Genomic DNA, 27,403 nt, shown 5'->3' with positions numbered 1-27,403 from the left:
CATCCACTTTGCTTTGAACTCTTTGATTTAAAATCATTTGATTTGAAATTTGAAGTTGGTGTTGAAGTTCCCAGTATGCACGCGTAAAAATTAACAATATTTCTGAAATTAGCCCATGGTGTGCAATGAGGAAGGAATATAAGAAACTGCTACTAAACTTATTTCTTCATATAACGCAATGTAATTTTGTGAATATATCATGGATAGTGTAGTAATACCATTATTTAAATATTTATGGGAATCTCCACTTAACCTATGTTTATAGAGTATTTAAACAATACTTAATATTAGCCCTTTTCTTTTACTCATGATTTCGGAATCATAACGTGTTGCGATCCGATGGAAACCAATCAGATTGCTAGATTTCGGATCGTAACGCGTTATGATTCCGAAATCATAAGTAAAAGAAAACAGCTATTATACACTTAAGGCAAGTTCGGTATTGACATCTAGTTTCTAGATGCTCTACAATTAGAAAAGAACAAAACAAAAACACATCTAGACCTAGAGATGTTAATACCGAACTTGCTTATTGTTATATGAGCTCCTCCGAAGCTGCTTTCCAATTGTCATAGAACTCCTCCTGCTCCTGAATTATTCTTTCTTTCACTCCTTGTCTACTCTACACGCCCTCTACACTTTATAGTTGATACAATCGATAGGTCCTCGACTTGACTATCGATTATTATCGATAATTTAAAATAAGGGCAAGATCAGAATGTGAGAATAAAACCTATATATTTTTATTGCAAAATTATGGAAATGGTACTCCATATAAATACAAGGCCAATAAGTACAAACCAAAAATGTACAAAAGCAATGAAATAGGTGGGCCAACATAAAAGTTCCACAAATTTTCCCACTTTTCAGATTCATCATTCATATAATTATATTCAAATCATATTACAAGTCTAGTTTAAACTGTAAGTCAAAAAGTACTTTAAAGCACCGTTTTTTCTTTAGGTTTCAGGGGTCTGACAAATAAACAATGAATTTGAATCGATCAACAAATTTTTCAGTAGCAAACTATATTGGATATTTGAGATGGCACAATCTAGACTTGTGTTGCTAGGTTTGTTTCATATCCTCATCAATAAATCAAGCATTTTTCTTTTAACAAAGATTTATTGGCAAAAAATTAAAACAAAATACAAAACATAAACTTGTTATGGGTACAAAATATCATAATGTCCAGGACGGTACAACAAGTGAACTGTTGGGGTGCACCCTTCAGGTAAATCGTGTTCTGTACAAGATCTACCTGTGCCACGGTCCATGTAAATCACTCTTACCCCTGCACGTAAGGCGGCGCAAGCAGCAATAATGTGGATGTGATCACTTTCCTTATACATAGGTTCCACCTCCTGATGGCAAAAATCAGCTACCTATAAAGCATTTAGCCTTGAATATTTAGGTAACTTCTTACAAAAAATACATTCATCATAAAATATAAAATATGCGTAAAATGAACAAATTTTCTTACAGTTCTGTTTCCCTCAATAAAGCAACTAAAGAAGTCTTGGTCTTTTTGCAACTGCCCACTAGTTAACAATCTGAGATAAACCACCATGTAATCAGAAAAACCTTGTTCATTAAATAATACGTGGAGTTCTTTTTTAGCCTCTTCTACAGTCTCTTTGCTACGTAAGCGTTTTAGGACTTCCATATACTGAAAAAATAAAATTTTTTAAATTTAGTGGTTAAAATATATTCTGACATAACAATTAGCTGTATTATTAATAACTGGCAATTTGCATCTCTATGACTTTCTATATAGATTGACAATTTAAATTGAACATGAACTTACAGTGTCATAAAAGTCTTCTACAGTGAATTGCTGGAAACCAAGTTCTACAAGAACATCCTTACTGTCCTCAGCTAATTTGTAAAATTCATTAAATTCATCTTTGTTTTCTAGCAGTCTCTCAATATTTCCATAACTAAATGCTCTAAAGAAACAGTTTCCATCGGGTCTTGTTCGACGGATATTTTTATACTTGGAAGACAAATCTTTTACTTTCTCCAGGTACACCTTATCAGTTGAGTATTCGTTATTTAAAGAAGATATAGGCTCTAATTCTCCAACTAACGCTATACTTTCTGAAATCTGCAGAAAATTTAAGATTCAACCTAACCTACTTTTTATAATCACTTACTTCCTTTTCAATTTGACGCTGTTGAGCTAATATCAACTCGTCCTGGTTAATTTGGGGCCCATCTTCTGTTGTACAACTCGTAGTTTCAGCTTCGTCTCCCATTTTATTTATGTTAATAAACAACAACTTGATTTTTTTTCATGAAAAAATATTATTCGATGGTCAACGAACCGACCTTCAACGCTTGACATTTGACATTCGACGCAGACCGCAGACCGCAGACAGTTTTGTTTGTTGTTGGGAGTTGGGAACGGAAGGGAAAGGAAAAAGGTGATAAAAAAATATAAAAATATTTTTGTTTAATTCTATTGTTCATTTTATCGTTATAGTTTAACAAATATGGCATTTTAATTGCTTTATGGTTCTATAATTAAATGAAATTGTTATAGGAAGTTTCTTACATTTCAAACTTTTATCAGACAGATTTATGATCTGGAATCTAGTAAATTTTTACTGAGAAGTATAAAATGGTATGATTATTCATTATTTGATGTATTAATGGTGTATTGCAGTAATGGTGTAACTAAATTTTAGAAATATTTTACTACTGCACATACATACCTACTATAGGTATTAGGTACTTACGAGGAAAAACAATCATTTAAAATTTGATTCCGTTTTAAAATTAATTATTTTGCTGCCATAATTTAATTTCCTGATTATACACAGTAATATTTTTACACAGTACAGTGTGTTTAAGTCATTTATATCGAAGTCATATACCAGTAATTCAAAACCACTCGTATTGTATTTTAGAGGACTATTTCAAACCCCACATAGACAACCTTTATGACAAAGAAATTGGCCCGAATATCTCAAAAAAAGCTGTTACACATATACATATGCAAATTATATTCTTTAAAAAAAATTTCAGACTGACGAATATAAAATCGCTCATAATTTAAATACGTATCTAAAAATTTATTTGTACTGCAGAATATAGAGTAATAAAATTTTGTTATCCCAAAACCAATACTGGAGCTTAGTATAAAGTAATGACAGGAAGATATCAGTAAATTAATTTGTGAATAGTCATGAAATTAAAACTCCTTGCAACTAGCAAACCAATGCACACGATTGCATTGCATTACAAAACTAACGATAACATAATAACTGTGTGCACTAAAGTTAATAATAATTGAAGGGTTAGACATTTGGCCGATAATAGATATACCACAAGAAAAATACTATATAGAATGTGTATATGTATATAACACTTCCTAAAACAACTATCTGCAGCCACATTTTGTCACTATCATATTCTCGTAATTCTTAATTGCAATATTCCCCCATTTATCATAAAACATAATAGGTGAAGATAAATAGTCCACTGGTACGCAGCAGGAAGGTCTCTTGTTAAATGTGCGTAGCAGTTTTACATGATTAAGATTATCAGTTTGTGCATTTAAACATTTACCAGTGCAGTCGTAAGCCATGAATCCATCTGGAGCTATTATGAAATCGTTCCAGTGTAGATTTTTAAAACTAACAGTCCACTCTTTCTTCTGACAAGAGGGTGCGTTTGTGTTAATCTGAGTTTCTTTATACTTTGCACTTTGCTCGGTAGACGCAGTTTCTGAAATATTAAAATATGTAGCAATAATAGATATAGCATGATTCACATGGGTTGTAAGATAATTAATAGATTATATTATTACTTACCGTTATTTTGGACCGTAATTACAGCAAAACTTCTGTAAACTCCTTCGTTAGTATCATTAAATACTGAGACAAGTTTGTTGTCGTCGTAGCTGGATATGGTCAATAATAATCCAAGATTATCTTCTCCATTTAACCAGTTATCAATAGGCTTCTTAATTTTAAATACCTACAATGTGTATTAAAGAGATTATGATAAATTTGGCAATACCAATATTATTTTTATAAAATATATATTTTTATATGCAGTATAACAAATAAAACAAAGATTATATTGTAGATTTTGGAATTATTAGATTAATAGTTATGATTATGTACAAAGTAGACTTTGACATTGTATGGATTAGGTAATGACATGGGTAATACGTAAATTAAGTACTTTTAGCAACTTACTTGCCAACCCTTCTGCGCCTTTGAAATATAAATAACATTGAACAGTTTGTGAATGTCAGGATTTTCAATAAGAGTTGAGTCGTTAAACATTCCCTGTACTTGTTTCTCAAATTGGTACAGTCTGAGTACTACAGATTCTCGAAAAATTTCTGAGCTGCTCTCAAGTGGCCAGAAAAAGTAAAATTCTGCATCCGATACAGTTTCATTGCTGTTTAAGCTTTCCAGGTTGAATTTTATTATATTATTTGAGTTACCTTTGTTCACATTGAAGAGGATTCTGGTTGTAGTTTTCATATCAGGAGTAATTTTTTCATAGAATTTAGGAACAAACAAAGGAAGATCAGTTTTAACTATATTTTTGTGATCAAAATTCCATTCGTCATCTAGAAAGTAAGTTGAATCATACTGAAAGAAGAAATACAAAAGTGCATGAGAGAATTAAACGGAATCTCTATTCAGTTGTATCATCATTTACTTTCGACTTACATTATTATTGGAATTGTCTTCATTTGATTTTTGCAACTGTACTTTATCAACTCCTTTATGAGTGTAATCATAATCAGTTATGTTATGATTCAAGTAATATACACGGTTTGTGATTCTAAATTCATTTTTAGATTTTCCCATTCTAAAATAATACCTTCCAGAATTGTTAACATTTTGACAAAGAGAATAATGTGCAGTTAGAATCAAAATATAAATTTCGAACATCTCGACCTAGTTCACTTAACATGAGTGGAAATGAAGTCTAATGACTGTTCTTCAAGCTTTATTGAAACCTACGCGAGATCTAATTTTTTAATTTATGGAGGAAGCTGTAATGAAAGGTTTAAAGTTATTTTAACAGGATAATCATTTATTCGCATTCTTTCTGTTTGTGTAATGTTGGTTGCATAAACACATTTTTTTCATTATCATAAGTGGCATATTAAAGTAGCATTTTCCTAGTATTAAAGACATCTTATTAAATTCTATGTAAGATGTCTTCAAAAATATTGTAACAAATTGTAGCAAATAAGTTTACAACAAATTTGCTAAATCAATGTTTCCTAGCAAAGATGTCGGGTAGCTATTACAGTTTTTTTTTGCAAATTTCTTGCAAATACATTTATAGCTTTACAGTTTAAGTTTATTTTTAAATTAATGGCAATGTTCCAGCAATTTTGTTCTACGTACTGTGCTACAGCAACTATACTAGTCTAGTATCTACATATTGGTAGGCCACTTTGTGTCAGCAAGTGCGTGTGCTAGTTAGTAGATATAAAGTAGCATGATATAAAGACATGACAAATGTTTTGCATGTTATATCAAAGAGCGTTATATTACAAAAATTACTCTATTTGGGAAAAATGAAACATGCGTCTACCGATCCGAGAAAGGCTGTATGGTGATCATCCTATAAAATTTTAGGTGTCATTCGACAAGAAAAATAGGATATGGCAAACAATGCGGTTAAATTTTAATACTTTCATTCGAGTAAAAACAATTTTGGAACTACTGAGAAATAGAGATACGCCCCAAACATGATTTTCCTCGGATCGACAAATAGCACCAGCACCATATTCCAGTAAGTTTAAATTCAAATTAAGATGGGACTTGATATCCCGAGTCCCAAAGATGCCGTGATTAAGAAGATGGCTGTTTATCATATACCATGTAAAAGTTTGTGACAGGGAATTATATAAAAACTGAACATGATCTGGCTTCAGAAATTTGAATTCTCCTTACATCGCGGACCAAGTGTATAAGTTCTCTGGGCAAAAAAAAGGGGAAGAAGAAGAATAACTAATTAACCTAACCTAAAACTACATACTTCTGTGCCTAAAACCTAACCTTAAAATTTATTTTTAAAATACGTATTTATTATGGGTTATTGCATGTTCATAAAATAATAAACAAGAAAACAAGTTTGTTATTAATAATATTAAGTAAAAGCAAGAAAATAGTGCAATGTCGCAAACAAAAACAAAGAAATTATCTACACCTTGGGTTCAGTGTGATAAATGTTTAATTCATGTTTTAAATAAAGACGTGGAAAGTCACTCCAAGGATTGTCCACCTAATCTAAAAAATATATTTTATAATTTTCTTAAGGATGAGATATTATATGGCACTATAGATGCCAAAACTAATGAAGATATAAAAAACATAAGTTCTAGAGAGAAAGATAATTTGGTATTTTTAAGTAAACCTGTAATACAATTATGTTCATTTGCTATAGGGGATTGGGCAATAGTTCGAATGTTAGATAGTGGTGCACCGCCTGTAGTTAGGATGGTTTGGCCAACAGTGGAAAAATCTTTAACATCTGTGTTATTTACTAAAAATGGTAAGTAGCTTCATAGTTTGGTTTCTGATGGGTTATAAAGTAAAAAAATTACAGGATTAGATTTAAGTTTTGAAGAAGTCGGTAAGAATGTAGTGGTTTCTAAAGTATCTGGTCATATATGTTCTGCTAGCCGTATTACACTTATTGTATTAAATGGTCCAAAATCTTTGGAAATAACTTCGGAATTATATAACAGAGTAAGCAAATCCTATACTGACAGAATATTCACAGTAGGAAATAAAATAAGTGTAATGTTTTATGGAAAAATATTGAAATTTGAGGTAAAATCTATAGAGACAAGTGAGAAAGAAATTAATTTAGAAAATAATTTTAGTAGATTATGTATTGAGGACCAGCATGAATTTTATAGAACTTCTGAAGCCACGAAATGGACAGTATACAGGTACGGTTGTAGTTATAATAAAGGGCTTAGTAAAATAAAAATAATTAACCCCAAAAATAGTAGGGTAGATGTTAAGAGTAATTTCGATTCCTAAATGTTTTAAATACAGATGTAGATATTTTTCTTATTAAAATTATGTATAGTAGTAATTGGAGATTAAAAATTCTAAAAGTAGATACCTAAGTGTCTATCTTATTATTTATTGGATATTATGTTAATAGAAAAATTTGTATCAGTATTGTAAATGTCTCTAATTAAATTTAAATTAAATAGGAATCAGGAGCACTATGCTATGGAAGTACTTGAAGAAGAGACTGTAATGATAGCTGGATTAGATAAAGAGATGCAAGAAATTTGTGAATTAATGAATGCTGCGTTGGGCAAAAGAAAATTATCTAATTTAGCACAAAGCAGAGCTGTTTTACTATATGGTAATTCCGGTACAGGAAAAACCACGTTAGCAAAAATTTTAGGAAAAATGTCAAAAGCCAATGTGGTTGCAATAAATGCTCCTGACCTTTATAGCAAATATTCAGGCTCAGCAGAAGAAACTATAAAAGAATTATTTCAGGACGCTATAGATCATTCTCCAAGTATTATTATAATAGACGAAATAGATATTCTTTGTCCCCTTAGAAGCAGTAGAATCACCGATACTGAAAAGAGAATAGTTTCAACCCTCTTAGTAATGTTTGATAATTTAAATGCTCAAACTAATATTAAAGTATTTATTATCGCCACAACGAATAAACCTGACAATATAGATCCTGCCTTCCGTAGATGTGGAAGGTTAGATAGAGAAATAGAAATTCCAACGCCAAACCCGAAAAGTAGAAAAGCTGTCCTAACTACTTTACTAAAAAATGCGTGCAGTAGTTTAAGTGAAGACCAGCTACAGGAAATATCAGCAAATACTCACGGCTTCGTAGGTGCTGATCTGGTATCTCTTTGTTCGAGAGCTAGCTTGAATGCTTCACAAAGGGGGAATGAAAGTCTTACGATAGAAGATTTCAAATTTGCTCTTAAAAGGGTGCGGCCAAGTGCTATGAGAGAAGTCCAGATTGAGGTAAATATCAAACGACTGCTTAGAAATCGGTTATTGTTAGCATTCCACTCTTGACAAAAATCTATTTTTATTATTTAGTTTCAATATACGTTTCGGTTGAATCAAATTTTAATTACATAATTATGTAGCTCCCTATAATAGTTCCTTTAATTGAAGATTATAGTTTATTTATTTTCAGGGGTAAAAGAGCCATTAGAAATTGTGATTTTTCTTATAAAAATTAGCTATTTTAATGAAATGGTTTAAATCATCCTAGGTTTAAGTAAATATCAGAAACTTCCATCTCCTGTTCTAATTATTCTTAAATAAGCGTTTTTGTTATTTTCTTTATATTTTTTTTTGGTAGGTTCCCAATGTAAAATGGGTTGATATCGGAGGCCAAGAAAACTTGAAATTAATTCTGAGGCAAGCTGTGGAATGGCCCCTGAAACACCCTGACAGTTTCATTAGGCTTGGCATAACTCCCCCAAGAGGAGTTCTAATGTTTGGTCCTCCGGGTTGTTCAAAAACTATGATAGCTAAAGCCTTGGCTACAGAAAGTGGTTTAAATTTCCTGTCGATAAAAGGTGACCGACTTGAAAAAGGGGCTCATTATGCTTATTTATGTTCAAAAATCTTTTAGGTCCTGAATTATTCAGTAAGTGGGTCGGTGAGTCCGAAAAAGCAGTGCGCGAGGTATTTCGAAAAGCTCGGCAGGTGGCTCCCTCTATAATATTTTTCGACGAAATCGACGCTATCGGAGGAGAGAGAAGCTCTGGTACGAGTACGAGTGTGCAGGAGAGAGTTCTTGCTCAGTTATTGACTGAATTAGACGGAGTTACTCCGCTTGGTGACGTTACGATTTTAGCCGCGACTAACAGGCCTGATAGGATAGACAAAGCGCTGTTGCGACCCGGGAGGTTGGACAGGATAGTCTACGTTCCTTTGCCTGATGCCGATACAAGGAGAGAGATATTTCGAATAAAGCTTTCCAGGATGCCTGTAAGTTCTGGCTCTAATCAAAATTGCACATAGAATTTAATATCTTGTGTAGATGTGATAGAACAGGTAGGTAATTGGTATTTTAAAATGTTTTTATTGCAGGTATTAAATGTGGACATCGAAGATTTAGTAAAAAAGACAGAGTGTTATTCAGGAGCTGAAGTGAATGCTGTTTGTCATGAAGCGGCGATGAAGGCGCTAGAAGAGAGTTTGGAAATACAGCACGTAGAAGGGAGACATTTCAAAAATGCCTTGAAATTAATAACTCCTAGAACTCCTCCTAGTTTAATCAAGCTGTATGAGGATTATTTACAAATAAAAATTTAAAAATTGTCGTATTTTTATTCTCAGTTTGCGTTCTATACCTTACTATACGATCTAGGTCACAACCCGCTCATCTTTTAAATTACAGCAGCAAGTGTTCACACTTTTTAGGATTTGAATTTCTTAATTTCTACATTCTTTAAGTTCCTACAAGGAGTATGTTGACATTCCTCAATTATAAATTTGTGATTAAAAATATACAGGAAGTTTCAAAATCAACGCTCTTGCTTTTAGGGTTTAATGCAGGGGGTTAAAACAAATTGCACATGCAGTGTAGAACATGTCCTATTGGCCTTCCTTATTGATTTATTTAAAAAAAATAAACAAAGAAAAACGTTATTTTATATTAAAACATGACATGTCGTGAAACTTCAAACTTCTAGCAGTATATTTTCATCTATTAACGCTACAACATTGTAAATACGAGCTATAACATCTTTTAGGCAATTTTTTTCAGCCATTGAAAAAAAGTTCATAAGATCCAAATCTGCCTTTCTTGGAGGCCATGGTATGGATTCACCTCTAGGGGCAAAGTTTCTTACTTGCATTTGATAGTGTGTTGAACGAAAAATTCCCTGGATTGGAAGGAATGAACATCCTTTGGCTTTGATCGTCAGATCTGAATTTGGGCTTTGAAAGAATAAGTTTGCAAAAAATTTCTAACAGTCATAATGGCCCACAACTTTGCTGTGAAGGAGACTGACCACTGTGGCCAATTGGCCATTCACATGCGTTAGCACTAGGAAACAGCAGTAATATCGTTAAACTAAATAATTCTGTTTCAGTGTGGTTTCTTTTATTTCTTTTATAAACTATATGATAATTTGTAGCTGTTGAAATTTTTTGCTGTTCGGCTCTAATAAACTTTCTAGTTATGAAATACTTTAGTAATCTTGCAATGACCTTACACAGTAAAAACAAACTAAAATGAATGCACTTTTGCTGAAATGTAATTAATATAAAGTTGCTTCTTTAGAGAGAATAAGGCGCTTTTGTTTATATGTACCTATATTTGTGAATAGGATTGAAACAATTTTTACTTATTTTACTCATTTTTGGACAATTGAAATGAATAAAATCGTTCTCTCTTTTGACCATGAAAGTACAGCTCTTAAGGAAAAGCCCCGATTCGTTTTTCTTTCTCTACGATTATTTGTCGAGCAATTGCCGATTTTCGAGATGACCTTTTTCTTAGAAAATTCGATATAACTCGAAAAATTTTTAATATTTTTTTATTTGAAAAAAGGCACTTTTTTTGCTTGTCAAGGGCTATATTTACAGCAAGGAACAAGTTTCAAAACCTTAATTTGCAAAAGATACAGCAAAAACAAAAATAGGCTTTTTTTTGACCATTTTTTAGATATATCTCGAAAAGTAATATAGCAATCGATCATTTAAAAATACTAATCGATACGTTTATTAATAGCTACAACTTTCTTCTCTTTAACTTCTTAACTTTTTTTGATTGGAGTTCAAGTCTTTTTGACTTATTAATTTTTTAGGTTAACTTTACCGTTTATGTGCCACAGGAAAACACCTTTCTTAGAATTTTTTTTCCTATATCACCATATTTTTTGTTTCCAAGTGGTATTTTTTGTAAGCTCTCTTACCTATTGATTAGATTATAAAACTACATACAGGGTGTCCCGAAATTCATGCAACAAAATTTGGTCACAGATTCTTAAGACAAATTTAGGGGACCCGTATTTTTTTATTTTTGCCAAGTGGCCCCCTCTTTCGGAGTTACAGCCCCCTGAAGTCCGCTTTAAGAATAATCCTTTGTTTTATATCTCAGAACCCTCTGTTGTACGAGAATCACTAAATTTGGTACACAGGGGTTTTATGACACGTGGAATCTGATGGTGCTACGTTTTTTGGCGGGGAACCCCCTTAAGACAATTTTTCGTGGTGCCCCCTTGGCCCACGAAAAAGTGTCTTAAGGGGGTTTCTCGCCATAAAGCGTAGCACTGTGAGATTCCACATGTCACAAAACCCCTGTGTACCAAATTTACTGATTCTCGTACAACATAGTTTTGAGATATAAAAAAGGGGCAAATTTCAGGGGGCTGTAACTCCGAAAGAGGGGGCAAAAAGAAAAAATACGGGTCCCCTAAATTTGTCTTAAGAATTTATGACCAAATTTTGTTGCATGAATTTCGGGACACCCTGTATATGTATGTAACGCACCAATTTTATATACAGGGCGTAACGTAAAGGTTGGGAATAAATTAAACGGTGGATTTTTTATTTAAAAAAATAAATATTTGTCATAAAGTTATGCTCTTTTCAAAGCTACAGGGCGCTAAAAAAATTAGTTTTTTATCATTTTCAACGCAAAAATCTTTTTTCAATGCCTATTTCACCATGTTCGGTGGCTGAGTTAAAGCATACTTCATAATATTTTTATTTATTATTTTCCAATGTTGGCAGTGGGAAAAAAATGGTATTTACAAAAGTTTTATTTACGGAAAAATTACAAAAGCTAGAAATAAAACGCAAGAGGGTAATTTAGTTTAAAATAAAAAGTGGATCATAAAAAAATATTAAAAAAATGTTTTTACCAGTGGCATACCACAATTTTGTTCGAAGAACATTACGGTACAATCCGTACGCACACCACTGAATAACTTATAGTCATTTTTTTTCCTGTTACTAGAGGATTATCAAATTAAGCTAATGCTAAAATTTCGTTCCATTATCTTATAATGTTCGAAAGTTATTGGAGAAAAACAAAATTTTTGGAAACTTTTTAGCGCCTTGTAGCTTGGAAAATAAAACCCGTAGAGCATAACTTCATATGAGAAAAAATTATTTTTTAAACCAAAAAATCCACCGTTTAATTTATTCCCAACCTTGACGTTACACCCAGTATTTTATAATTTTTGTTGAATTTCTTAATTTTTTTAGTTATTTATATGTTTTCTTGTTTTTCTTGTTTTATTAAAAATATTTCTAAAAAAAAAAAAATTATTCACTGGCCTCAGCAACATTTAAATTTGTACAGATTTAACTGGAATTCAAACTATTGACCTAAACATTTAAACTTCATTTCTATGCGAGTTTAAATAAAAAATTAAATAGAATAAAATCACACGGTATGGGTTATATACAACTAATATTTAATAAAACCCGGCTCTATAACTTAAATATTAAGGATACAGCAATTCTTAAATGAAGTATTACTACTTCTTTGAGGATTATAGAAGGTTAGTTATTTTACTTGATCAACAATTCTGCTAGGTACCTTTAAAACTTGTTTTTATATTTATCAATTTTTGACCCAATAAATTCATCAAAAAATTATGATAATATTGATTCGTGGTACTAAATATAAATAGAGTAAAACAAATGCTATAAATTTCGTAGCTTTAATAAATTATTATACTTAGATATTGGACAATGCAATGCAATTAAACTGTTTCCAACTACTGGTAATATAAACATATTGCGACCTGGGACAATTTCCTGAATAATTTATGGGAAAATTGTTACGCCAAACGTAAATTAGAGAAACAGTTAAGTTGTCCCCAAGTATCTTTATAAATATTTCTTGAAAATATTAATCAAATATATGACTGCATGTGGCGTCATACAAATCTCTTAATCTTTTGCAAACTATTTTTTGCGATAACACCTAACTTATTTGCACAGATATGATGATAGGTATCATTAAACACTTAAATACCTACAGGAGATTTTATAAATCTAAATATTAAAAAAAATAATTACCTATCACCTATCAGCATTAAGCGTATATGCATCGGAAATACCGTTCGTTAAATAACATTTTATAAAAATGACATACCTACGTAGATAGAGATATATAGATATAAGATATTAGAATAGATAACATAATCGGTAGGCCCACACATGAGCTATATTTTTTTAGATAGACCAGTGGGCAACTATAAATTTTCATGGCTTATTTTTTTTTTATGCTTGGCAGGCAGTAACTTTAGACGGACCATTTGTTGCGTAGGTACTACAGAATCACTTCCAGATTCGTGCCTCATATAGATAACAGACACATAAAAAAATGCACACAATTTCATAGAACTTTGATTTTGTTGAATCAAGGAAATTTTGATATTTTCTACAATGCTGTAAAGAACACTAATTGTGTGAACACTATGTATACCAACCATGAAATGGATTGGTGGAAGAAAGACCGATAATGATGAGTGGAGTGTATATTTAAGGACTGATCCTTTTGTTTCTTCATGTTAAATAAACAACAGAAAAATAAGTAGGTAGTGTATATTTAAGGGCTAATGCTTTTGTTTCTTCATGTTAATAAAACAACAGAAAAAGTAGGTACAATTTATTTAACTTATAAGCAAATAGTGCCTGTTCTGTGCACCAAATTCTTAATTACACTTTGTAGGGTTTGAAATTCTACTTATGGCTTTTTAGGTTTTTAGAAAATAAAAAAGTTCTAAATTGATGGGCCGTTTCCATGTTCCATTTTTAGGGTGTTCAAATTCATAGGGTGGCATGGAACGAACCATTTTTTTTGACTGTGTAACGAAAATGTGTTTTTTGAGTTATAATGAGTGCGTCACTTGTTAAAATAAGTAAATAAGATATGAAAAATTTAAATTATAAAATAATAATACAGTATGACGCTGTAAATTCCAACGAAATGAAATCACTTTAAATAATGTCATATACCTACTATTATTTTCTGCCAAATTCTTGACAAGGTCAATTGTTACCGGAATTTATATATATGCACTTACAGGGTGTAACAGCAACGCTGTGACAAACTTCCTCTCGTCAAAATAAACAAATAACAATTACAACGTTCATAAAATGTTGTATAAGGGATGTCTTAAAAAGCTGAAGGTTTTTGATCAATTACACAAAAACCTCAAAGACAGACTTCAAACTTGATACAGCTTAACCAAACTCATCTTTTCCGTAAGATGCGCATAGTAGGGCGGTAGGTTCACACCGAGAATGAGCTCCGGTGCTAGCTTGGTAATGTTGTTACTGCGCAACTGCTACTTGCGGACACGATGAATTTGGTCAAGCTCTTTGGTCTTTGGTCATCTCTTTTACTGACTACCTTCAAGTAACATTTAAATTAATATTAACCAGTAACGTCGGAATTAAGAGAATTATGCGGGAATTTTTCTGTCAAAAAGGATAAAGAAAATTTGGATCATAATGAGAGACAATTATTTAGCTTTAGTTAAAAAGGTATGTAGTTGTGGAAAAGTCAAATTTATCCGTCTGGCTATTTTTTATTCAAGTAAGTGAACAACTTATGATACTGATTTTCATCAAAGTTTCTATAATGTCGTCGTCGGATAGACTATAGGGAAAAAACTCAACATCGTCAATGTTTTTTGAGTAATTGATTAAAATTGTGTTTCACGTTTAACTTTTGGTTTGGTTTAACTATTATTAGTTTGTGGCAAGTTTATTGTCAGTGTCCAGTAAAAGAGGGCAGAGGTGGATCTAAAATATTTTTTAATACAGCATTGTCTGTACTTTTATATATTGTAGTATGAAGAACATCTTTATGAAGACTAACTTGATGTATCTACTAATTACATTATTTTTTTCACACTTCTTTAATTGTATCTTCCTCACTATTATAGACAATCTAATCAACTAATTCATGTCTGAATATGTGAGTAAACTATAGAGCCCTTAAAAAGTGAGTTTGATCTTTTCAAATTGTTAAATAAAATAATTTGATGTGTGTTACCTCGGTACAATAGGCGTACATAACTCATTTGGTACAGTATTTTCTAGCATAAAGATTTTAAAAAATTATATGTATTTTTGTACAATAAAAAGTGACTCAAAACAAACAGATCACATTTTCTCACCGTTTCGAAAACTTCTTTCTATTTTTATTATCAAGACCTATATTAGAAATGAGTCAATGTCGAATATGAGATTTTATGATTAAGTATTATTTACCTACTATGTGAGTATGTTTTTGAGGATTAGTAAATAACAAGAATAAAGGTAATTTAGTTATCGCATTTGTCTTCAAACAACACTATCAGGGATTTTGTGTTATACGTGTTTTTATGATTTTTCAGCGTTTTCTCGCCAAGAAAAAATTGTTTTATAAAGAAGTAACCCCAAGTGATAAAGAAGAAGCTTACGTTAACTTGATCACTTAAAGTCGGTCTAGCGTATTTAAATTTGGATTTTAAAACGGTTCCAGCAAATGGTATTTTTAATGCAACAGATCTGACGTAGAACATTACACCTAGGTATCTCATTCGATGGATCAAATTTTCCAAATCATAATCTCCTTAATTTATAATTAAAGTTAAAACTGTTTTTTACTTTTTATAAATACCCCAGTATTTCCTAGAATGAACTTATTTACCAGACATTGGAAAATTTACTACGAGTTTCCTATGAATTCATATAAAATATAGATTATTTGCTCTTCAAAAATGTGAGATTATACTATGCCGGATACATAAACAGAAATACTATTTAATTACGTTAAACTACTAGCAAGAAACTAAATAAATTATGTAGGATGAATCTTAAAATTAATATCAGTTTAAACTTTATTTCTTTTCGTACTCTAATTCCTAAGTATATGTATAGTCCGTACTATATTTGTTGAAAAAGAATTCCAAGAATTCCCCTGCTTCACTTTCTTGGAATTACCGCATGCAATAGTCGAGGTCGAAAGACATTAGCGAAAAATATCAAGGCACGCCCCTCTGCGGTAAATTATTACAGTAATTCCGATATCAGAACTTTATTGGCTTAATCTTTTCTTGGAATTTTATCTCAACGAATATTGTACGGACTGTACATTGCTCTAAAAATATTTAAACATTTTGGAACGCTTTCAGATATTTACAATCGAGTCTTACTTTATTGGATGCCAAAGGTAATTCGGATAATCAATAGCACGCTAGGAGTTACGTCATAGCTGAGGAAGATGTAGGGTTTTCTATCTAAACATAACCCCAGTTTTGCACCTGTGACTTTTTTGTCCAAATTTTGGTTGGGTTTTTTTTGGTGGTTTGTGTTATCGTATTTAGTTTTTAATTGTTTTGTGTTCCACGACTTGATTTCTCTTATTAATCAAGGGAATTGTGGCTGAACTGTAGAGTCATGTTCGTGTGGTTGATAAAGCAGAATTGTTTTATTGCTTTCCATCGATGTGACGTCAGTTAAGTGTTCTCAAAACTAGGCTGATATATATGTAATTGGGACATTTTTATTTGTAGGTCTACAAATTAGTTCTTTTTAACAAGAAAGGGAAACATTATTTCAGTACCTTGTGTAACTATAGAACACTTAGTTATGAAAAAAATATGTATTACATGTTTAGAAAAGGAGTAAAAAAATATCAGAAAGGAGATAATTTTTTTTCGATTTTTGAACTAACTTTTTTAAATAGATTTCACATTCTTGGGCAAAATTCTGACTGTTTAAATAGGTATTAAAAAAATTTAATTCTTATTTTGCTTCGGTTAGCTGTCAGCAGAAGTTTATAGAGATTAGTTCCGTACGTTTAAATTTTATCTGCGATTTATCATTATATCGTTTTAGTAAATTGCTTCAATATCACGAATAAACATTTGTTACTTTGCTTCTCAAACGAATAAAGGATAAGTAAATAAAAAAATAGGAGGATTCAAATCTTATGAACATGATGGTCATTAACTGAAAATATCCTTCTGATTAATTTCATCAACAGTAGGAGTCTGCAGAAAATGGTGCTTTGTGGAGCATTATCCGAAATTCTACTCGTAATATGGAGAATGAGGGATATTTTAAATTAAAACGTTTTTTATTTTTATAAAAAAATAAATAACAAAAGAAAGAGCAATAAGAACAATATATTAGAGACATTGTTACCGTAAATCAGTGGCGTACAATTTTATTTAGAAAAATATACCTTCTAAACCCTGTATCTCCGCCACTGGAGCATGTAAATTTTAGAAAAGCCCTCTGACTTTGGACAATGTTTACGTAAATACATGTGCCCGATTTCAAATTATTTCACTTACTAGTTTTTAAATTATTTAAAAAAATTAAAAATATTTTTTAGTTTAACACCCTGTATCTTTTTAACGAAGCGTCCTAGATAAAAACTTTATAGGAAAGACTCCCCTTAAAATTCACCAAAGAATACAAGGTTTCATTTTTGGTCACAATTTGTCACAATCACCCTGTATGTATCAAAATATATAGTATAATTTCAATTTTTATCTGCGCATTTTTTCTACAGGAAATTATCACCAATTCCTTAAAACATAATTAAGACGGCCTGATAACAATTTCAAGTGGAGTCAAAATTTAAAAAGGACGAAGAAAGAAGTAAATAGGTAAATGTTTAACTATTGCTAATGAATTCTTTAATTTAGAAATATAAGGTGCAACATCTGAGTGAATGAAAATGTTTGAAATGAAATAAAGTGGCATAGAGGTGGTAAGGTACGTTGATTACAGTTTCTTAAAAAATTATGGCACATCGATGGAAAAAAAATTAATGTAATATTTCAGAACTTAAATTTTATTCTTGAGAATTGTACACAGCTTTGACTGTGTTGGAACAAAACACTTGGGGCATTTATTTCACAAGAGCAGATATCCTGAAACAAACTGTCCGCTATAAATGTTTGTGTAAGAAAGCATTCTTTTTAGACCAGAAATACGCTTCTTTTTTCTTGACACGTTGTTGTTTTTCATCTTGTACATATTTATTTTATACAGGGTGAGTCAAATTAACGATAGACCTGAAAATGTGTTTTGAAAACAAGTAGCTTTTGTCATATTAACATTTTTCCAAAAATAATCCAAGGTGATAAAAATCTAGAAAAAGAAATCAATTTTTAATATTTGTTTATCTCAAGGTTAATTTAATATGAGATATCAAGACCCCCAAACAACCAATGGTAGAGATATGGACATTCGCTTAATTAATTTAATTATAAAAAATAGTATGACCCTCACCCAACAGAAATGATGCACATTTTTGCATGAACCTTTCAATTTTACATGAAAATTATTCTCTCGAGAAGGGGGTGTTTTTGGTAAAATTTCACATAAAGAAACCTATTTACTTTTACTATCAAAAGAATTATCAAATACTCTCCCAGTCCTACATTAAATAATTAAGTTTAGCATCACATGCAATAAATGCAGTCTGCCTGAAAAACTTAATAATATTCAGCTATGTTTGCGTTAAAGTTCCTTTCAGGGAACTTCTAGTCGTGGCGACTTCGTCTAGTCCCTACCTGATTAGTCGACGCTCCTAAGTTCCCTAATCCCCATCTATTTATAATTTAAAGTTGAGCCTTATTTAGGTAGGTACATCATCTCATGCATTATTAGGGTTTACGAGACAATGAATCACACGACACACATTACTCTTATATTACAGATTATCGTTGTTTAAACTTGTGGATATATAAATTTATATCACACTTTAGTAGTGACAGTGATCAGTGGTTAGGAGCAGTTAGGAGACGGCAGACATGTACTTCAGAAACTGTGTTTATTTTCTATGCGGTACGTATTGCTTTCTAATTTTAGTAATCGTGAATTCGTGAGCATGGTAGTGTAAACAATATAACAGCAGGTATCGAACACTATAATATATTTGTTTTTAATTTCATTCATTTGTTGTAGCCGCAGATTGACCTCCTGTCTTAGTTTATGAAAAATATAACTAGTTCCACTTTCAATTTCAATTACTTTATGTAACTTGTTTCAATTTAACTTAAATTTTATTTTGAGTATGTAACAGTAATTTTTTGCCATTTAATTCTCGTTTATAAAAATTTTAAACTTTTGAAACACATTTGCAATTAATTAATTTCCTAATACGTTGTAAATGAAAAAAAAAAAACAGATTAAAATCAAGTAATAAATAATTTAAATTATAGATACTATAAGGATACTGACGTAGATAATTTATAGTCCAATTGCAGGTACTTTAAATTTATAAAAATTCCTCCTCTATCAAATCACGTGCTTGTTGTTTTCGTTTATTATATTATTTTTTTAGTAAGATATTGACTGTTTTAGTTATTAATTAAAATTACAGTTGAATATATGAACTTACTTACATTTTATGAATCATATTTTTAAATGATTGTAGGTATTCTAATAAAATTTATAAGGTATGCATACTTCGTTATTCTAAAATATATGTTATAAATTGGATGACGTTTTTCTATGGTAAGTTGCAACCATAGAAAAGGGTTGCAACTTAAAATTTGTTAACTCAGGTTCCCAGTTTAATTAGTAATTGCAGCGTTTTCTTTTCAAAATTTGTGCCTATTTATTCATAAATTTACTGTCAAAGCTGTATTTTTTTTCTTAATTAATACCTTCGCTACACACCTAAGTAGCTACAATGTATTTTAAAATTTGGGGTTTGGTTCCCTGTCCTGTAATTATATCCAATTCTAACTATGTACTGCAGCAGTTGTAATTTAATTGTAAAATTGTATTGAAATAATGTTAAATATTAAATACATACATTTGCATCTTTATCTGTGCATATATCGGGTGTCGGGAAAAAAAGAACAAATGTAGGAAGCCATAAGTTCTTATGACTTATTTTGAACCATTAGGTACATAACTTTTTTTGTGAAGCGATTTTTTTCAAATTTATTACACGTATTACTAGTGATAAACTGTATCTACAAAAAAAATGCAAAGCCTAAATCTTTAAAAGGCTTTAATCGTCCTTACTGGATAGAAAATTGATCATAATTGTATTATCCGAATATTATCTATTTGCCATGTCATTTTTGTTACTTACATAATGCGAAAAAACAAAACTGTATGAATTGGTAATGCCTATTTATATAAAAACATAATACATTTTTATTTTATTGCTGTGTTTTGACCATTGCACTATTTTCGAGAGTTCACAATCATGTTTTCGAAGTGAAATCATATTCATGTTGTATTGAATTACAGAAATAACAATTTGTATGCAAACATACCAAGCAAATTTTATAGCAAGTGCCTTATATCCCGCAGTAGACGGTAATCACCATAAGTTTTTATTGTAAGGCCATTTTAAATTGTTCAACTTACGCAACTCAATACTTTTGATATTATTTGGCGTATATTGTCAGTTAAAGGATATTTAGCATCTAATTTTCTTAATGTATAGCTAGATGTCTTAATAATTATAGATATAGCTTTTGCAAGCTTGATCTTCTATAAACAGTAAAATCCAAAAGAGTCATATTTAAATCATTTGAAGATGGTTTTTAAAACTGTAACGTATTTGACAAACATAAAAATTCATGATAATTTATATTTTTGTTCAATGTTTACTAGGTATATTATTACCACTTATCTTTTAAATTTGTTATTGTACCTCATTCGCAGCTTTGCACCGGATTAACAGTACAATATTTAAATGACGAAATAAAAGGCCTCATTATAGTTATATGTATAGGTAAAGATTATCATAAATTAAATAATGATAATTTGCAACAATTATATATTTTTAGGTCGATGAAAAAACTGAAGAAGACAATAATTTCCACACAACATTCATTTATTTGTGCAATCGGTTTAGTATACGAATATTTGTCACCTTACTTACCAGGGAAAAATTTATATCATTAAAAAAGTCGTCATTATGTAAATTTCTGCTGCTTGGTAATGTGAAGTAACAGATCTTTGAAAAAATAGGTTTTCCCTTCTTTTGGGTTTCTTTCTGTTGAAATAATTTCCCCATTTCTTAATATTCACAAAGTACATCGCTTTTGAAAATGCAAAATTATTACGTTGATAGATATTAGTCCTGTACCTAAATGTAACTTATTTTTTACTCGTATTATTTTCAGTACTTGAGTTAACTTACTAGACAAGTAATAGATCCACCTTTTGACCTTATGTCGTTCATTGCAGTTCGTGGTATTGCAATTAGTAGCTACTATATTTCATATTAAAATATTTACCATAATAGATACAAAGAAATTTACACTTAAATTCCGATGATCATGTATGATATATTTTTATTAATCGAGTTTTGAAAGATTTGACCTTTCTAATCGTTTTCATTTAAAAAATAAGTTCATGTATAAAAAAATTTAAACAAACTTTTAATGACGTCATTTTATTTTCGAATTCTTCTTTCATTTGATACCCATATCATGGGGATGCATAAAAAATAACTGCTCCGCCATCTTTGGGAGTCCGCCATATTGGATTTAGAATTACGTCACTTAGCTAACCGTGCATTGTCAACCAAACAAAACGTGTATGCAGAATTTCAGCTGAATCGGTTGGGGATAACTGTTTTAAAATTCAGTTGGAAGGTTTGACTCATACTAACAAGTCAAGTTAAATAAAAGCTTGTAATAATGCTAAATGATGCGCACAGAAAAAATCTCGTGAAACAAAACAATAGTCATAGAATATAAAACTACGTTGGGTTAAAATTCGAATAAATATTTAAATCTCAAGATAAATGAAAGGGCTTAATTTTTTGGATGTTCCGAATTGTGCCCTAAAGTCCCTTGACTCGTTTCAAGATATATCCCATTTCCACAAAGAATTGTACTGTTTTGGCCTCTGCAAACAAAGTAGAACTGTATGCAGATGATATTTATTAATTTCCTTTGAATATTGTATGATTGTATGTAGACAGTCCAAGAAACCAATTTAATAATCATATTGTGCTTTTCATTGGCTTATGGTCTTCAAAATTAAATGTATTTTGGCCATTGGATCAAATCGATGGGCAAAGCAATCTAGAATAATGAGTACTTTTGTAAATGACAGCTATGTTTTTGTTAGGTATGTTAAATTAAACAGTAATTTAGTAATTATTTTTAAAAACAATTTTGCTGCCCTCATTGACCTTCGGAAAATGTTGCTTGAGTTATCAAACTGTAAAGTCTGCTAATATAGTTGTTGTGGTTCAGATGTGAAAGTCAAATAGTTGTCCCCATTTACGATACGTTTTCCTTAAGCCCAGACATTTTCACCTTAACGCAATATAAACAAACCTCTATAGAATGATTTATTTTTTGTTATTTTTTATATAATGCGTTTCTAGATACATTTGTTACGAAAACCTGAATAAAAGTTAATTAAAGTGCTACAAAGCTTATCTAACAGTATCGTGGGAAACAAGGAAGAACTATTCTTTGAACTAATGCCCCAAGCAGTATTGAATTATACTTTATTTTTATGTTATTAATCTTAAATCAATACATACTTTAAAGTCATATTATAAGAAGTAATGTAATGCAAAACAGCAACAATAATTTTCTGTTTACATTTTAAAGATAAAAGAAAACCTTTTTTATTTTTTAAGTTTTGCACTACATTTAAGAAACCCTTTTAATTTTACACACTTTTTTTCAGTTATCATATTTGCTAGACGTTCAAAATTATGTCATTTGGAGTTACCATTTAAGCAAAAACGATCGACAAAGTCAAATTTGTTAAAAATTGGTTAATAAATTATTTTCCCATATGTTGCCAGATGGATAACACTGTACATATTCGAATGAAAGTTTATTGTAGAACTGAAACGAATATTTAATATGTTTATCAAATTTTTAAACTAACTTATTTTCCGCAGGCTGCGTGGCGTTTGGTGCTATGGCTTCGCCAGATGTCACCGTATTTTTCCCGGAGATAAATGGAAATTTGAGCAGCATCACTTGGGCCCATGCCGTCAACAATCAGAGTTATTTGAATTCGACACTTTACGATAGTAAGTAAATTCTCATCTCTATTACATTATTGTCATATAATTTTAATTTTCAAACATGTAGCTGCGGGTAATCCAGTTGTAGAAAGACAATATAAAAAATCACGTATATCATTTCCAAAAAGGTAAGCTTTGGGCGAACATTTTCATGAGCTATTGGCAAATATTCTACAATGGAGACCAAAGTAAACGACGGATTTGAATGAGATAAATGTTTAATTAAAACACTTTGAAACTTCTACCGACATGGAATTCAAAATTCAAAAAGTATGTCCATCATATTTAATATAACACATTTCTATGGAAATACGTCTTTTAAAGACGTTAATTATAAGCATAAGTTTCCTGATACGCAATAAAAGAAGCAACTAGTTTCCAAACAAAAACGGTTACAGATGAGAAAGGATTTTTACAACCACGGACGCACCCCGGGGACAAACTTTTTACGAAGAATTCTTATATTGAAAACAATTACTTACATAACACATTTTTGGATTTCCTGTACAATGAACAATTTCTAGGATTTAAGGGATTTAAATAAGATTGAGAATTGTAAACCATAGTTTCATAACTTATCAAAATCTTTTTAGTTATTCCTTAGTGAGCATCTTAATATCTATAATTGAAGTGATAAAATCTGACTGATAAATTAATTAAGTTCAACAGCTTTTATCTTTGTGGATTACAAAGCAATTAGTTTTATCCAAAGGCGCGACCCAATTTTCTATTTATCACTATTTTTGTTATTGTTGATCACCTGCACTTATTAAGAGTCAATAGCAAATAAATGATTTGATCTTTGGTCAGATTATGCAATACTAAATTTCACCATTTACTTACACAGGAGGAAGACATAAATCAAGGATTAAATGATTACTATAATCGATTATTCTTATAGTGATTACTTTTAATGAGATATATCCTAGTTAATAAATCACAAGAGTAAAACCTCGCATTTAGTTTTTATATTATTTTATTTTTAGATTAATTTTTAGAAGATAACATGGGTAGGTATATGTAAAACACTTCCTTATCAAAATGCAAACAATCTTTTTATTTGCTCTGTAACTGTAATAAGCCCTATTTAAATTGTTAATCTGGCTTTAATTACCCCCATAATTGTTTTTGGTAAACAGGTTTCTCCTGTGATTCATCTACATTTCTTTAGAAACGTACATGTATATCTGCACGGTTATTAAAAAAATATATTAAATCTATTATGGCAAAGCTGTTCAAAATCTGTAGCTACACTCAAAAGTTAATGAAGAACAACTTTTCGGGACTGAGGGCATTCATTTTATCTTTATTCTCAGAAAAATCGGTCTTGTCAGAGAAATGTTAAGCTCAATTATAGTAAAAATACGACTAAGATAAAAGAAACTTGTATTATTGTATCAAAATGATATATTCATAAGTCTGCAACCAAGCAACAACGTACTTGACATAAATTTATCTCAAGATATTGAGATTTTCCTTTGTCTGGTGTATTTCCCCAATAGATTCTAGTATATGAAAGCACTGAAGATTAATAAGTAGTCTATTTGTGTTGCTTACACAATATTTAATCGGAATATACGTATCGATAAGTGGATGTAGGGAAGTCACGAGGTGGTCATTATCTGCAATTACTCTAAACAAAAGACCGCAAATGTAGATCACTGAAAGAATATTTTTAAGTTAGAAGTATATATATATATATAAATGGATATTTCACTTTCTTATACGAATATGTTATATTATTGGTAATAATATATATTATATTGGCTATAACAACAATATTTAATAATAGGGATTAACATATTAATTACTTCCCGAAAATAAAGCCACCGTAGCTATTATCAAATTTAAGAAGTGCAAAATATAAGAGAGAAAGTAAGAATTCTTTGATAAAATTGCTATAAGGACTGGTTGCATCTTATACAGATCTTCTGCTTCATAACTCTGCCTGTTTATAAGCTGTGGGTCCAAACAAATGAGAATCTGGTGCATCAAATTTGGACAGTACCTTTCTTATTTTTGATTCGTTCTGATTCATCTGTTATCGTGTATCCAATATTCATTTACTTTTTGAATTGACATTTATAGGGTTAAAAATTTACATATAATATTATAAAAATACACGTCAAATTTTTTTTTTACTGTTAATACGTATATTTAAATTTATTTTTAGATAATATAATGATGATAGAGGCGGATATAGTTCTGGGCACACTCACAGGCACTAATAACACTAATGGCACTAACGCTACTGAGATCCCGGTGATGGGTCATCCACCAAGCAACACTTCAGATCTCTCTTTAGAGAATTTCTTGACCACCATAGACTTATTTAACACGAATGCGACAAATACCACAACGAGGAAGGGTGTCAAGTTGGACTTTAAGTCTATTGAAGTATTCAACGCTTCCATCACACTTTTGAGGTCATACAATCAGGTAATGACCTTCACAGCGATCAATCTCAAACGAAAAAATCGCTTAGCTTTATTAAAACATCACTTTTTCAGGGAAGGTATCCGATATGGTTAAACGCTGACATCTTAGAAGGGCCAATAAACGCTACAACCGTTCCAGTTAACGCTGACCAGTTTCTGCAGGGAGCTTCTGAATTCAATAATACAGTTCTGTCCATTGGTTGGACCACAAATTTTGGAGCAAACATGACTGGTAATTACACAACAGCCCAAATCAGTTCGATGACTACCGTGATAAGGCAAAACAACGTCACTCAGAACATAACGTTCCCGGTGAGGGCAGGACTGGCCGCTGAAAGTTTGTCTGTAATGAGTGCGCTGATCACCAATGTCACCGGTTCGACTTTAACGTTGTGGTCCAGTGAAGGGGATAATGTTAATGTTACTAACCTAAGGAACCTCATAGCTCAAATAGGCGTTAGACGGGTATTTATCGATATCCCAGATGACTTGAGGAATCAATTGAGTCTGGATAATTTGCCTAGCACCCCAGTGGCGCCCGGTGGTGCCAGTTCGTTGATGCCAAAACTTGTTGTAAGCGTTTTGGTTGCTTTGCTGGCTTTTATTTGTAAATAAGTGTAATATAAAGAGACTAGCAGAATATGAATACTTTTCTCGATAGTTTTATATGTATATTTGTACAATAAATTATTATGTAATTTTTCATGTGTGCTTTTATTTTCTTTACGAAACAAAGGGTTAGTAAAAGCAATCCAAGTCTTGAACTATTGAAAAATTTACGAAATTTTATATTCCTCTTATTCAAATGGTAATATCCAAACAATCAATCAATCGCACTGTAACCTAATTTGTTCTTAAAATGTTCTATTTTGATCCACTTTCTATATACGTTATTAAAGGAGATATATTTTTATACACCTGCAAGATTTGATTGTCCGAAAATATGGTATTTCATAACTACAGGCCACCAATTATCAGCAAAGTGGTAAAAGTTAATTTAACCAACGTTATGTTCAGTTCAGTGACTCGTGCCAATATCCTTGGCTGGATATATGACCTCGGATGGAACGGGATCTAACGGGATTATCGCCCTTTACCCACATGTTCAGTGACGAGTCTGGATTTTGTTCATACAGAAATAATAAATGCAAACGCAATATGATATTGTTCGAACTGTTCTGTTTGGTGCAGGCTCTGTCAAGGTGTGGGAGGTATTACCTTAGTGGGTTCCACAATGCTATAACCAGCCAGAAGACCTGATCTGAATCCCATCTGAATAATAATAATAATAATAATAACATATCAATATCCCTATCCCTATCTATTCGCAAGGATTAGCTCAGAAGTCGAAGACTTAATTAATTAGGGAGATGGTCAACTATGATTCAAAGAAAGAAGACCACTAGACCGAAATAGTAAGAGAAATGTGAAAAACTGGAATTATACGATTTTTTAAAATTTATTTCCTACGAAGCAGTAGCTCAATCGAAAGAAAAATTTTTCCTGATTCTATTTTCATTAATATCCAATATAGAAGTTTGTTTGATACATATTTGAATTAGGAAGATTTTACAATACCTTCAAATTCGTTGTACACTAAAATTTGATATTTCTAAACCTCTTATAAGAAAGTAAATACAAAGAGTGGTATGAAAAAGTCGTCATTAACCATAGCTAGAACTTTCTTTATGCCGTTTTTCAGTTAGGTGTCTTTTTTTCCAGAATACAATATGCCAAAGTTACAATTGAAAAGTGGAACTATGTTAGTAAAACTGTTATACATTCAGTTGAAACTTCGCTCATATAACGGCAAAAGTCTTTTATACTTTTGCCTTGAAAGAGATGCTTAAATGAAAAATGGCATAAGGAGAGTTCCCACATAAAATTCTATGGTTAACGACTTAACATACTTTTTTCCCTCTGTATATTATAGAATATTTGTCAGTTCGTGCGGTGTAGTA

General features: G+C 31.1%; 4 protein-coding genes across 4 annotated transcripts; 2 read left to right on the top strand and 2 right to left on the bottom strand.

The window, feature by feature from the left end:
• Positions 1-1,105: 1,105 nt before the first annotated feature.
• On the bottom strand, positions 1,106-2,364 carry LOC108911297 (ubiquitin thioesterase otubain-like). The gene is made up of 4 exons (XM_018716202.1): positions 2,157-2,364; positions 1,808-2,107; positions 1,484-1,669; positions 1,106-1,385 (listed from the first exon to the last, which is right to left on the bottom strand). The coding sequence occupies exons 1-4, from the start codon at positions 2,256-2,258 to the stop codon at positions 1,167-1,169; spliced, it is 807 nt and encodes a 268-aa protein (XP_018571718.1). The 5' UTR covers positions 2,259-2,364; the 3' UTR covers positions 1,106-1,166.
• An 82-nt stretch (positions 2,365-2,446) lies between these two features.
• LOC108911296 (bone morphogenetic protein 7-like) lies at positions 2,447-4,927 on the bottom strand. Its single transcript, XM_018716201.1, has 4 exons — positions 4,695-4,927; positions 4,209-4,613; positions 3,819-3,984; positions 2,447-3,732 (listed from the first exon to the last, which is right to left on the bottom strand). Exons 1-4 carry the CDS (start codon positions 4,917-4,919, stop codon positions 3,386-3,388), a joined length of 1,143 nt encoding a protein of 380 aa, XP_018571717.1. The 5' UTR covers positions 4,920-4,927; the 3' UTR covers positions 2,447-3,385.
• A 1,128-nt stretch (positions 4,928-6,055) lies between these two features.
• LOC108911278 (spermatogenesis-associated protein 5) lies at positions 6,056-9,314 on the top strand. The gene is made up of 6 exons (XM_018716177.2): positions 6,056-6,537; positions 6,592-6,940; positions 7,214-8,006; positions 8,353-8,572; positions 8,629-8,987; positions 9,090-9,314. Exons 1-6 carry the CDS (start codon positions 6,159-6,161, stop codon positions 9,312-9,314), a joined length of 2,325 nt encoding a protein of 774 aa, XP_018571693.1. The 5' UTR covers positions 6,056-6,158.
• A 9,371-nt stretch (positions 9,315-18,685) lies between these two features.
• Positions 18,686-26,147, top strand: LOC108911298 (protein FAM151B). Its single transcript, XM_018716203.1, has 4 exons — positions 18,686-18,821; positions 22,876-23,010; positions 25,178-25,443; positions 25,515-26,147. Exons 1-4 carry the CDS (start codon positions 18,788-18,790, stop codon positions 26,055-26,057), a joined length of 978 nt encoding a protein of 325 aa, XP_018571719.1. The 5' UTR covers positions 18,686-18,787; the 3' UTR covers positions 26,058-26,147.
• Positions 26,148-27,403: the final 1,256 nt, after the last annotated feature.

This window comes from Anoplophora glabripennis, unplaced genomic scaffold, assembly GCF_000390285.2.
Source record: "Anoplophora glabripennis isolate ALB-LARVAE unplaced genomic scaffold, Agla_2.0 scaffold304, whole genome shotgun sequence".
In the NCBI taxonomy this organism is placed as follows: Eukaryota; Metazoa; Arthropoda; class Insecta; order Coleoptera; family Cerambycidae; genus Anoplophora; species Anoplophora glabripennis.
This window is presented reverse-complemented; position numbering and strand designations above follow the sequence as displayed.